This window comes from Myzus persicae, unplaced genomic scaffold (genome assembly GCF_001856785.1).
Source record: "Myzus persicae strain clone G006 unplaced genomic scaffold, MPER_G0061.0, whole genome shotgun sequence".
Lineage (NCBI taxonomy): Eukaryota > Metazoa > Arthropoda > Insecta > Hemiptera > Aphididae > Myzus > Myzus persicae.
The window spans coordinates 178,068-192,695 of record NW_019102203.1 but is presented as its reverse complement, the minus strand read 5'-3'; the positions used below and the strand labels follow the sequence as shown (position 1 = coordinate 192,695).

At 29.3% G+C, this 14,628-nt stretch overlaps 1 protein-coding gene across 1 annotated transcript; it reads right to left on the bottom strand.

Annotated features, from left to right (window-relative positions):
- Positions 1–1,588: 1,588 nt before the first annotated feature.
- Positions 1,589–3,231, bottom strand: LOC111031552 (SCAN domain-containing protein 3-like). The gene is made up of 2 exons (XM_022311555.1): positions 2,181–3,231; positions 1,589–1,896 (listed from the first exon to the last, which is right to left on the bottom strand). The coding sequence occupies exons 1-2, from the start codon at positions 3,229–3,231 to the stop codon at positions 1,589–1,591; spliced, it is 1,359 nt and encodes a 452-aa protein (XP_022167247.1).
- Between the last annotated feature and the right edge of the window lie 11,397 nt (positions 3,232–14,628).

Sequence of the window (14,628 nt, the reverse complement as noted above, 5' to 3'; positions counted from 1 at the left end):
AATAGTTTATAGGTACTTTGTCATTTGCCTCCTGGTTCAGACTCGCCGAGTATCGAAGTACAATGATAAATGACAGTACTAATACGAGATGAAATAATAATCGTATTAATAGAAACTTCAAGCTTCGTGCCATTCAGTTACGATGATTATAAATCGACAAGGAATCTACAAATCGTGTTATAAGTTATAACCGTCTTGTGTCTATAAATAACAATAATCAACAATAGTGTACGGGTGTTTAATAAATGATTAACTTTGGAGTACAACTTAGGTACATAAAACCTTTTAGCCTTATACTCTAATCCACTAAAAAAACGATATGAAAAGTGTGGAAAAAAAGTTGATGAGAAGTCTTTTTCACACGAAGAATGATTGCCACCACGCGGTCGTATGTCCCGAAAGTTAAGAAACCCAAACAACTTTCTGGTTTATTTGTATTGTTACCAGGTACTAGGTACATTTCTCACACTTTCGAGTGGATAATTCTAGTAGTCTCGCCAGTCACCGTTCTCACCACAAATAACCAAATTATTAGAAAATGTGCACATTTATTTACAGATTCTTTTTTTTTTTAATACTTATGACTTTATGAGTAAAAACAGTAAAAAAAGTGTAAAAGAACCTCTCAAGGAGACTTCAAAGTAAATTTTTATATTTTTTGTAATTCTTATTTGCAATAAAATACGAGGTTTTAATAAACCTATATTATTATGTTGAACATGTGAGAGATATGAAAGTCGCACAATCTTAATAATTACAGTGGACAGACCCTGCTTGAGTAGTTAAATAGTTATGACATTATTATGTACCTATGTGCTTAAATCAATAGTTAGAAGAAATATAAATTTACTTTAAAATTCAAGTAGGTAGTCTGATTATAATATTCGAAACTAGATATTTGTTATTGACAAGTAAGTTAACTAGGTTTTATAAGGATTTAATCTTTTTTTGAAGTTGAATGAAATTCAATTCTTGAAATGTTGATTCGTAAGACTTAAAGTCTAAAATCAATTTATATATTATAATAAATAATATTTATAACTTTATAAGTAATAAATTTAAAAATTTAAAAATCTTTTATTGTTTTGTTAGATATAATGTCATCTACTGGTGGTCTAAAATGGTATTTATTTTTAAATTAATAGAACTACTAATGCACTAGACTACTAGAGTGCGCAGTTGGTAAAAAATAACATTATGGGTTTAGGATCATTATATCTAAGGTTTTTTGTTGAATTAAGTAACAAATCTCATCAGCAGATATGATAGAAATCAGAAATGTATAATATTATAATATTCTACCAATTATATAATATCGTTAATTTAAGGTAGTGTTTCCCAACCTTTTTTTACTCCACGGCCCTTTTAGATTTTAAAAATCTCACACCCCCCCCCCTCAATCAATTTTTTAAAATGATAAACGTTTTATTTTTTAATAAGCTATTTAATTTAAGACAAAATATCATTTAACATTTTAACGCTACAATTTAGTTAATTTTAAGTTTAAATACCTACCAATAATTAATAATTATATAATTTGATTAGAATTCGCTAATATAAAATTATAATACAAAAAATACTTATGTGACTAATGACTGCCCTGAGGTTGATGTTTTCCTGCTAACGAAATGATATCTGGCTCAATAGATGTCAGCATTAGTCTTAAATCTCCTCTTTCACATATTTCTAATTTATTTCTTGATTTGGTCAAAAGTTGTTGAACCGCACTAAAGCCTTTTTCGACCAGGTATGTCGACGAAAAAGCCATAATTAGTAATTCCACTTCTTTCCAAAGTTGAGGGTACATAGTTTTTTGTTTGAGCCAAAACAACTCGTATCCATTATGTTTAAAATCGATTTTAGCTTCTTCATTGTGCTTCACTTCGAGTAGTTTTTCTTGAATTAATGGTTAGACATTTTGTATATTTGCTAAAAATGGATTCAATACCCATTCTGGTATAATCAGGTCGTTGATATCCTTAAATCTAGTACTCATATTATCTTTAAGGGATTCAAGGTGTGCACAGTATATTTCTAAGTCAGAATCTAAAATTTGTTGTGATCTTGATAAGTTAGAAAAATTATTAAATTCACGACGACTAATCTTTTCTTTAAAAGACTTAATTTTGAAATAAATGCACTAATAATGGACTTAGATTTGATAAAATTAATTTTATCACCTTGCAAATTTTTATTGACTTCATTAAGTTTTTCAAAAATATCTGATAGGTATGCGATATTCGTCTCTCTTTTGTGTAATTCATCGTAAAGTTGTTTATCAAGTGGCTGCAGAAATTCTAGTATAGTTTGAAATAAATTATAAAAGCGTGTCAAACAATTTCCTTTTGATAGCCACCTAACTTCGGTGTGTAGAACAAGGCGTTCAAAGTCTTCATCATTTTCGTGGCATAATTGTCGAAACAAACGGTCATTCAATGATTTAGCTTTGATTTTATTAACAGCATTTATGACAAAACACATGATATCAAACAATTCATTACTTAAATTTTTAGCTACTAAATGTTGACGATGAATGACACAATGAACTGTTAAAATCCTAGGGACTGCATTTTTTAAATGAGCAATAAAACCACGTTGACGTCCAATTATTGCAGGCGCTTCATCAGTGGCACAAGCTATACAATTTGTAATAGGAATACCCTTTTCTATGAAAAAATTATTTACTACATTAAATATGGTTAATCCTTCAGTATCCGTGATTAATGATTTTGCAAATAGTAGTTCTTCCGTTATTTTTTGGTCGATGTTTACATATCGCACGTACGCAAGTAACAGGGCTTCGTTATCTCGTAAAGTGGATTCATCAAGTTGGAGTGAACATTTTGTAATTTTTAAAATATCACACAATTTTATTTGAGCATCATACGCCATTTCATCGTTTCGCCTGGACACAGTATTATTACTGAGAGCAATAGATGAAGTTATGTCAGTTACATTTAAATTTGTCATTGATTTTAATATTGCTTCTACAGCAGGTAAAATAAGTGTTTCGCCGATAGTGTGTGGTTTTCCACACTTCGCAACTAAAAGAGACACTTTGTAGGACGCAAGGAGACCTTTATCATTATTAAGATGTGTTTTATTAAAAAGTCCACTTATGGTTTTTCGTTTTTCAAATTTATTCTTTAGGTCACTAAAGTATAAAATATTTTTGTTACTTTTATCTGAATGTTTTTTCATAAGATGCTCTTTCATTCTTGAAGGTTTCATAGCTTCATTACTGAATGTTTTTTCACAAATGAGACACAAGGGTAATTTTTCATTTGTCGGAGATACAATAAAACCAAATTTCAAATATTCAATGGAATATTTTCTACATTTTTTGTTCTAGGACATTTTATAATATTAACGAATATAACTTTTACGTACACGCACAATAATAACGTCAAGTACCTACCAAGTACCAAATACGACTACACAGTACACATAACATTGTCGGAATCGGCTTATCATTAGCTGCTAATCGGAATCTATACGATAACTCCGATAAGACAATAATAATGTCAAGTACCTGTCAAGATAATTATTTTGATATTATTTAAGTGTATAAATATTATACTTACATAATTCTGTGGATTACATAAGGTATTTTATTCTATGCAGTTATACATTTCATTACAATCAGTTATAAACAAAAAAAATTAAATGATAGATGAGCGCCCCTTTAGCGCCCCCCTCATAAAAACGCCCCCTTCAAAATAAAAAATGCCCACGTTGGGAATCACTGATTTAAGGCGTTCAAAGGGTTTGTTTCATTTTTCAAAACGTCAATAATCGGCTATCTAAAGACTGACAAATATTATTTATAGGTTATAGCTATACATTTTTGATCGAACGATTAAGGAAAAGGACTCACCACAAAGGACTCACCACTAACTCAAAAAAACTAATACGAATATACGATTGAGAACTAATTTGAGTGCAACGCTGCCATATCATTTAATTTACAAACAATATAATCCAAAGATTCAGCTCTCTGAATTTTTTTTTAAACTGAATATTTAAATGTAAAGAAAAAAAAACTTCACTACATGGTTAGTTTGTGAGCAATACCTCTAAGATACGTGAAGGTAAACTTCATGATTGTTAAAAGCAGTCTTCAAGCGCTGTTCACGTTTTTGCTGAAAATTTGTAGGGCTTGGCTTTAGAGCTCTTCGAAGAATTATCCATTTTATGATCAATTAATTTTTATAACGTCCCGATCTCCAATGATTTCGATGTAAACCGCATTATTTTTCGTCTTTATTTTATCAAATAAAAGAGTCATGTGCCAATCTTCAAAATTGTCAGCAATATTATATGACATCAATTTCCGGTTAAATCATATTTAATTAGATAGGTATTACTATTTATTATACAACGATTTTTATCATTATAAAATATTATTACTATACAATACTATACAAAATTATATTATTAACATAGTCAATTGAGTATACATTATGCACAGATTTAATAAGAATATAAATTAAAAGTGAAATTAAATATCTTGTCGGTATTTTAGTTGTCGGTCGATTGTCAGAACCAGTTTGACAATAACATAAAAAATGTTCCCAGATGTAAATAACAAAAATGAAACTTTTTTTTAAGTTGAAATTTATTAATATAGCTACCTACTTTGGTGGAAGTATAGGAATTATTGCAGGGGGGCTAAAATGAAAGTTGCTACGCCTATGCCTAACAATGATTGTTTTTGTGGTGGTGTGCTATGACTTCGATGCAAAGTTGTAATACTTTTTTCTATTCCACTCAATAAAATAATCCATTATTCTATTATATTATTCATTATTATAATGCTATTAATTTATCAGTGTATCAGAGTAATAATTCTCACCTGTGTAAAAGCACAATGCATTTTGGATGTTATTAAACATTTTGTATTTTATTACACACTCAAGTAAAGTTTACTCAGTTGTTAACATTTTCATTAGTTTCTGAGAAAAATACGAAATAAGATAAATAAGTGTACCTACCAACAAGTCAAAGGTTTAGTTCCTTTTTATTCACATGTGTGGCTTGCCATTAATTTATTGAGTGTATATCAAGTAGTACCTATTAGTAATTCAGAAACATTCTTAAAAATGTCTAAGTATAAATTTCTAATCCTTATTTTAATGGTTATAAAATCATTATATTATTCAGAAGCCATAGATTTTACAGGCAAGTATTTTTTTTATTAATATTGTAAAAATAGCTATCCTATTTATTTTATTTTTATTTTATTTTTTACCTTTTTACTATAATATATTGTAATTACAGACATATTAAGGGCAAAGGAAGTTGATGGCGTTTTTATTAAAAGGATGACTGAAAGAGGTAAGTTAATATCATCAATAGGTATAACATTAGTTGTTCCCATTGTAAATATTATGTTTACACTAAGCATGTCTTCCCAATGTAAACTGAGTTTAATTGGTAATATTTATAAATTAATGTTAATAGGTAAAACAGAATATTATAAAATTATTATTTTTAAGTTGGTTTTTTACTGTGGGAAATGGTGCCAGTAAATTAGCCAGAATATTCTTTTTGAGGGGAGGCTACAATATTTTATTGATAGGGCTAGGGTACTACCGTTTATGGTAAGTTTGATATTTCGGGCGAAGGGGGGGGGGGCTTAGGTCCTAAAGTACCTTCTACCTTCGGCATTGGAGGATATGGATGGTCACTGGTTTGATTGTATATAGTAGTGGGGCCCATTATCTTTTTGAAGAATAAAATAAAAAAAATAAAAAAAATAAAAATATGTGGCAAGGATTTGTCACTAAAACCTGGGTGGTCACCCAACTGGGAACTAATGTAACACCGGCCAGTCCACAACGCCATACCAGGCTTCTATACTTATTTATACCTCTATATTGTCGTCAACCAATAAATGCCGAAAACTAATTAATGATAAACATTATGATTTAGGTACCCTTATATTTTTATATAAGGTAGGTACCTAAATCATATGTATGTCGTATAAATGGTACAATACAATATTTATCAGAATATGATATACCTACGTTGGTACATGGGTACATCGTTATGTCTTTCTTTACCATTTACTAAATTCGATTTCAAAAACTATTTTTATTTTTTTTATGTCCCAGATAGGTACCTATATAAAAGGTATAGGGTATACAATTATAGTTACCAATGAACAACAGACTACGTAATTCCAATTAGAAATAGGATTTTCAATGAAGACTTCTGGATAAATTAATACATTTTCAAATGATAATATGTGTTATTCAAATAACAAAAAACATTAAACATTATTTTACCTTAAACATATGAATGTGCATATCATATCTTTATCGATTACCACTCATCGACTCAATAACAAAATTTTTGTTCTGGATAACTGACAGATAATATTTTAAATCAGAAAAATATGTTCAGTATTTTGTTCTCTTGATGGCAGTTACTATTTATTAATATTTGTCTGTCATATTTAGTCGATCTTATTTTGTGCATCTATGTATATTTACCTATATTAAAGTATTTATATAAAATTAAAACATTTTATTATTTACATGCGCCATGAATATTATAATGGTTTTTTTTTTTTGGAAAAAACTGTGTTTATTAGTTATTAGTTATTTGTTACTGTGGTTATTAGTTGTGTCTCAGAAAATACATTCAGTTATCTAGATTTACTAAAAATTAGGTTCATATTTCAATTTGAGGCCCCTGCAAATGTGTCATTTTTAAGGAGTTGTGTTTAGGCAATTATTTCGTTCCTGCGATTACTGATCGTCTTTGTGTGTGTAGTAAATGATCATTTGTGTGTGTATACTCCCCTACCATCACCCGCGACCCGCATCAATTTACAACACATTGTTATTTCTTATCTGATTTATGGTCGCGCACGCACGCACACGCACAAGTCATTCAATGTCTAGATCAAAATATTTAAAACCAATTTATGGACGTGAAATAGCCGTCGCACTGACAAAAATTTAGGTACTTCTAGTGGTTCGATTTAAAAAATGTAAAAATGTTGGTGTTGGTAAACAAGTTTACTTTGCATCGGTCGGTGCACTTTTTCAATTTTAGAAAAAATTCTTGACGAGAATAAATATTTTACATTTTATAAATTTATAAATTTTTAGTATTGAATATCTTCAAAAATATCAAACATATGGTCTAACCGATGCAAAGTAGACTTGTTGACCAATTAAAACATCTTTACATTTTTTAAATCGATAAACTAGAAGTACTTAAATTTTTGTCAGTCGCTAAGGTCGATTTGATGAAAAACGAATAGAGTTTGCAGGGGCCTTAATAATTTTATTTTCCTTGCCATGCATATTGTACAATTACTTATGACGGTAACAACTATCAAAATGTATTATTGTTAAACTTTATTATTTCTCACTGCAGTTAATGTATAGGTTTCCCTCATCATGTGTGTTTCTATGTGCTGTTTATTATTATTATGTACACAACCTATTTACTTATTGTGTTTGTAATATAGGTTGTAAGTTGAAAAAAAAAATACTAAGCAACTGTTTACTATTATGTATTCAGCTTATTAACTTATGTTTTGGCAAAAACATGGGCATATTATATAAAATATTGTTATTTTGTTATGATTTATTATGTACCTATATTAACTGTAACGAAGTAAAACAGCCAAATTATAATGCCATTTACTACAGATTGTATTATTCGAGACATAATTATAATATATTATAAGTAGATATTATTGCTGGTTAAAAGAGCAAAAAAAGTTGAACATAATATTTTGAATTGCGCTTTATTTTAAAAACATTTCATAGGTGTAAAATTGTTATTAATTTGTAGTTTTGTAATTTATGTAACTCAATTTATTCAATCAAAATTATTCTTTAGAACTAGATGACTTTCTCTTGAAGAAAAGCTCATATGCACAGGAGTGTTCCTGGACGTTGAACAGGCATTCGATTGTGTTTGGCACCAAGGGCTCCTCCACAAAATTAAAGCATTTTTCCCTCCATACTTGTATTTATTTATTAAGTCATATCTTAGCGATCGCCACTTCTCTGTGCGCTCTGGAACAATTCTTTCAAATATTTCTAAAATAGAAGCTGGTGTCCCGCAAGGTGCAGTTATTGCACCACTCCTTTTTAATATCTACACCGCGGATCAACCCACTACCCAAAACACAATAGTAGCCGACTTTGCGGATGATAAAGCACTACTTGCATGCCACTCTGACCCAGACATAGCTGCATCCTTTATGCAAACCCATCTTGATCTACTAGCCTCGTGGTACACAGCAAAATTAAACCAAACAAAATCGCTCCACTCTACCTTTAAACTACACCCCAGAGAATCTCCACAACTATTCCTCAATAATCAACCTTTACCCTACTCTCAAAACGTCAAATATCTTGGACTAACCCTAGACCGCCGGCTCACATGGGCTCCTCATATACGCTCCAAACGGTTAACGCTCAATGATCGTAGCCGCCAACTAAGACACTTACTGACCTCCAAATATATTCATCTGAATAACAAGCTCCTTATTTACAAAATGCTACTTAAACCAATATGGGTCTATGGTATACAGCTCTGGGGATCAGCAAAACCTACCAACATCAATATAATACAAACCTATCAATCCAAAACTCTAAGACAAATCACTAAAGCACCATACTACGTTTCCAATCACACACTCCATCACGATCTTTCCATACCCTTTGTAGCAGACGTGGCTAAAACACACTACAAAAGATTCCATAACCGTCTTTTAAATCATAGAAACCCACTCATGCACGACATCTCTTCCTCGACTATCCCAGGTAATCCTCCCAAACGGCTAAAACGCAAATGGTGTAGAAACCTACTGAATAATTAAATTTTAATACTCATGTCTTTTTTTTTTTTGTTAATGTAGTACCTCCACTGGGAGGCTCCTACGCTCTGTTATATACTTATATCTAGATTGTTATTTTATTTTTATTTATTTTTCTTCTACTTTCCAATTTCATCAATTGTTCTTATTGTTCTTTTTGTGACAGATTGAATAAAAAAAAAAAAAAAGAACTAGATGACAATAAGTTCTTAAACTATAGAAGAATATTATAATGATGTGCTACTAAGCACTCCCTAATTGTTCACCCAAATAAATACTAAACTTTAGCTTTTGATCTGTACCTATAGGCTATAAATACATGTGAAACTCAATGAAAATCACTGAAAATCAGTGAAACCCACTGTTTCATTAAAAACATTACAGGTATTCGTTCGACCTGATCAATAGCATGTATCCCCAGTGGCGGCCTGGGCACACATTACTGGGTCGGCTAAATAAAAAAAGGGCCCTCCATTTAGGTACAATTAGAAAGACATACCATATTTTTTTAATACATTTATTATAAAGATTGCCTACTTGGCTATACTAACAATTAAATAATTAAAATACATTTATAAAATTTTAACACTCGAAAATTAATTAATAATAAATAATCAATAATAATAAACAAATTATGAATATGGAATATACAAGCAATTTTTTTAATTCTGTCGATGAATGTGCATTGTGCATAACAACTTATTATTTCTTCTAAATCAGGAACTTTATCACTTTCAATGCTAATAATAAGTAATAGAGGTTCTAATAGTTCTTGACTTATTGATTATCGTAATCTTGTTTTGATTATTTTTAATTTTGAAAATGATCTTTCACAATGCACTTGTGTGCATGAAAGAGTTAATATAAATTTATATGCCAAGTACAGATTAGTAAATGCAGCTGTATGGAAGTTATACTTGTATAATAATTTCATGACACATGGCATACATTTACTACAAGTTGAATTTTTATATTTATTGGTTTCGGTGAATATTTAGGAATATCAGTCATTGTTTGATTTTTATATAAATTGTCATCTTCATCAGTCACTTCAGATTCTTCTGAATCGTCAAATTTGATTTCACCTTCAAGTGATTTTGATACCATATCATATGAAGCTGAAAAATTAATTAATTCTTCTTTAATTAAATCTGTTTGTAGTCCAATAATTTCACAAAAATGGTTGAAAACTTTTTCATTATTTCCATCAAATGTCATAATGTTATTTTTTATATCTATAAATCTATTAGGATCAAATTCACTTCCATTTTTTTCTTGTAAAATATTTCTCCACAAATTTGTTCTTTTATACGAACGTGATACAAACACTGCAGTTTGTTGACAATATTCAAATAAATTTTGAGAAGGAATACAACAGTTCGTTATATCTCCTATTATAAGATTCAATACATGCGTATGGCAATGTGTAAAAATTGACTTCGGAGAATCTTTTTTCAAATGAGCCTGCAATCCAGAGTACTGCCCACTCATATTTGCTGCACCGTCGAAAGATTCACTCATTAGGTTTTTCAGATCACTAGATAGACTTTCTAAACTTTATTTTACCAACTTATATTGTTCTTCTCCTGTTGAAGATTTTACCTCAAGCATGTTTAAAAAACGTTCTTGGACCTCACCTTTATATACATACCGAATACATAATGATAATTAATCCATGACCGACACGTCTTGGGTGGAATCAATTTCTAATGAAAATATTTTCGCGTTGATAACTTCATCAGCAATTTTTTTCTTTATTAAATTACCAATTATTATAATTATTTTATTGAATGTATTTTTTGATAAAAATGAATTGAAAGAACCTCTCCCTCTTGGTCCTTTAATATTTTTAGTATCAGCATTTTGTTTTAAGATTAGACTCTTTTTTGAATTAATTTCAATAAAAATTTTTAATACGGGGTCAAATATTGCCACCAACTTTCATTTCTATGTCCTCTAAATGGTAAATCCTGTTTTGCAAGTATTAAAATTACAGAAATAATTCTTTCAAGAACTTGTCGTCTAGTTTCAATATCTTTTTTTTTTATCGTTAAAATATAAATCCAATGATTTTGAAGAACATGCTACTAAATAAGCATCAACTGATAATTTGTGATTTTTACTTCTTTCGTGTATTTCTACACTTTTGTAAATATGTTTTACATTAACCGGAATCCCAGTCACCCAGTTTACTGATCGATTGGTAGCAAAAGCAATACATATTATTATTAGATACATTATAACTTAACCATTTACGCTGAATGACTTCTCTATTGTCTTTATTTTCTATAGACCTATAATATGTCTTAGATGGATCAAAAAATATTAAAGGACCCGCGGTAGGTTGTATTGGATGGTTGTTGACAAAATCAATTTTTACATTAGTTGGCATATTTGAAGGTGAAATAAAATACCCAGTGTTCATAATATCACTATTGACTCCCATATTAGATTCATTGTCGTCGCAATCGTCATATAAATCATTAGACAGTTCATTTATGTTAGTATGGGTTTTATCTATATCATCGTTTATATTTGTGCATTGTAATGAAGTTTCCATTTCTATATTTTCCTGCTTTAATATCAATTGATTACTTTGAGAATCAGTCGTGACGTCGTGTAGTCAAGCTTTGTGGCCTCAATATTGTTAATTGAAATGCTAGTAGTGTGAGGTATTTCTATGTTATTTGGTTGAATACTACTCGGTTTATTTTGATTTGGTACACAAGAAAATGATAATTTGGTCAGTTTTGAATTATTCGGTATTCCCTGCATTTTTTAGATCTATTTGTCGCTTTCTGACACGTTTTTGATAGCCTGAAGGAAGCTTTTCTTTATTATTCATTGTGCTACAAATATAAAGTCACAATTTATACATAAAATTATTACGTTACGAAAAGTCGGAAAATTTTAAAATCTAAACTAGTTGTAAATTGCCGAATTTATAATTCTTGAGGATAATATAAAACTAATTACATTATTTTCTTTATTGTTTACTCTAAACACACCAATAAACAATATTCCCAAAACCCTTAAACTGATTGAATACTATAATAAATATTAAATATACCTGTATATTGTATCGCTGTAGCTAATTAGATAGTACGTAGTATGTAGATTGTTAGATTGTATCACTGTAACTTTAGTAGGCTCGGCGACTCGGGCGTCGGGCGGCGTTCACGCGTTCACCAGAGTCGCTTGGTAGCCTTGGTAAATGACGCACGTGGCTCGAGTGTCGCGAACACATCGTTTCGATAAGCGACGATAACGATTAATAGTAATGAAAAGAAAAATATTTTTGATATATAGGTATTGTCCATTATATAGTATTATTTATATCAGAAATAAATCGCGTGACTGTGTAAGCCAAGAGTAATAACTAGTGTCTAATATTCTAATAATAAAATATTATTGTGGTCGTGTGATCGTCCCAATTGATTTTACTGAGAAATACTATTTTTAATTTTTATCGATCTATATAAATTTCAAATCAAGGAACTACGTTCACTGTCTGTACAAATAGTACAATGTACAATATATGTAAGTTCATTATTCAATTCAATTCAATATAATTTTAAGATAACAGAAAATAATAATTGACATATTGTACATGGTACGGGTTATTATGTTATATAAAAATAGTTTTTTTCTCTAAATCGGCCATTCCTCAAAAAAAATTACGGCTCTTTTCAAAGGGCCTTATTAGAAGGGGGCAAGGGGGCCCAGTCGGCAATTGCCGTCTCGCCGACCTGGCCAGGCCGCCACTGTGTATCCCTCATTCCTTCTCGCCGAAACATATTGAAATGTGGCAATTGTGTATATTAATATATTTTCTGATAGTAAAGCGAATCTAGTTGGTTCTTTATGAGATAAAAATAAAAATGTAACAATATTTTTTATAATAATTTGGGCCATGTCAATAATCCATGTAAAAAAATCTAAGAAAAAAGCCACGGAAAAAAAGGAACAGGAAAAATAATCCTTGAAAAAAAACCACGGGAAAGATAAGCCACTGAAAAAAAGGCAAATACAATTTAATAAATATTTAAGAGAATTAAATTAAAGTAATAAATTATTGTTTTTAATTTTGAACACAGTTGGTTAAATATTAAAGTTTAAGAAAAAAAATTCAATTTATTTGTTTAAAAAATGTATCACCTTGTACAAGGTACATTATACATATATAGTTGTAAACCATTAATCAATTGGTTTCAAGATAATAATATGTAGTTCATACTGCAACATGTACATTTAAAAAAGAATCACTTATTAGTTGTTGTTATAGAAATTTAAAAATATTGAAAATACATTTTTGACGTTTTTGACATTGAAGACTTTTTTTGATAGTGTATTAAGTTTAAATTTTGATGAAATTCATCAAAATCTCGAAAATGTACATATTTTTTTGCAGATAAAAATTACACCTATAAAAATTTAAAAATAGTTTTTTTTATAGCTATTTTAAATTTAAATTTGAATGATATTCGCTATTTAAACGAAGAATAACGTTTTTAGTTATTTAGTTGTAATTTAAAAATATAATATCTAGTTATCTGAAGCTTTTAAAGTTATTATTGTATTGTACACAAACGCTTTTTTTTTGCCAAAAATGTATTCAAGTACCTACCATATTTCTAATGTTTAATAGTAAAAAATAGATTACTTTAATAACAATTATTTCATAAAGTATACTTTATACACTATTATAGGCTGACGATCGTCTAGCGTCTTTGCTCAGAATCGTTTTTCGTATACAATGATTTTAATATTTTATATCATTGAACTCAGCCATTACAGTGACTCTCTAGACACAGCATAGCGTTACCCATTAACCTACTTTTTATATTTCGTATTACGATAAAGGTTATTATTCTATGATTTTTAAAAAAAAAACATGATTATACCAATTTAAAAGGTATTCAAATTGGGTTTACTCATTTATCTAGCAGAAAGAAAAAAAAACACAGTATACTCAAGTCACTGGGCATCTCAGTACGATTGATGGAATCCACTCGCAATATATTGAAATAAATTTATTATATTGTATTAATAATAATTCACTGTTCAGGTTTACCAATAGTGGGTGAACTATACTCGGAGTATCAGACAAGATTCAATAACAATGGTAATTATGTTTAAATATTATATATTTTTATATTTTATTCATGTTATGTTTTTTGTATAATGTATATAAATAATTTTATAATTGAGTTCCTCGGGTGGAAATAGAAATTTTTTTTTTAGAAATGGTTGCCATTGATTATAGATGATAAATTATAATAGTAGAAGTAGAAATCAGTATTTTATATATGTATAATGTATATATAATACATTAATACATATATATTATGAATTGTGGTCACTGGTAATAGAAATTAAAATTGTTATTATGATTATGGTTAAATACAGTTCTTTGCACCCGAATCATTTATTCGGGTTTCGGGTTTCGGGTGCTTGATGTATTCGGGTGTTCAAACACCGAAATAAAAAATTTAAACAAACGTTTGGGTTTTAATAGCTGCGATTAGGCTCAATCAAAATCAATTATTAATGATATCTTTAGAAAAATATTTATTAAATTTGCCAATAATTGATCGTACAATTATTCTTGTTAATATTATTGTTATTATTAAACGATTAACTACAAATTCGAACTAAACACAAGAAGTACATACGAAATGATAATATATCACGCCATGGTTGTAAAAACAAAATTATTCGGGTTTCGGGTTAACCAGAATATTTTATTCGGGTTTTGGTGAATTCGGGTGTTTAGAAAA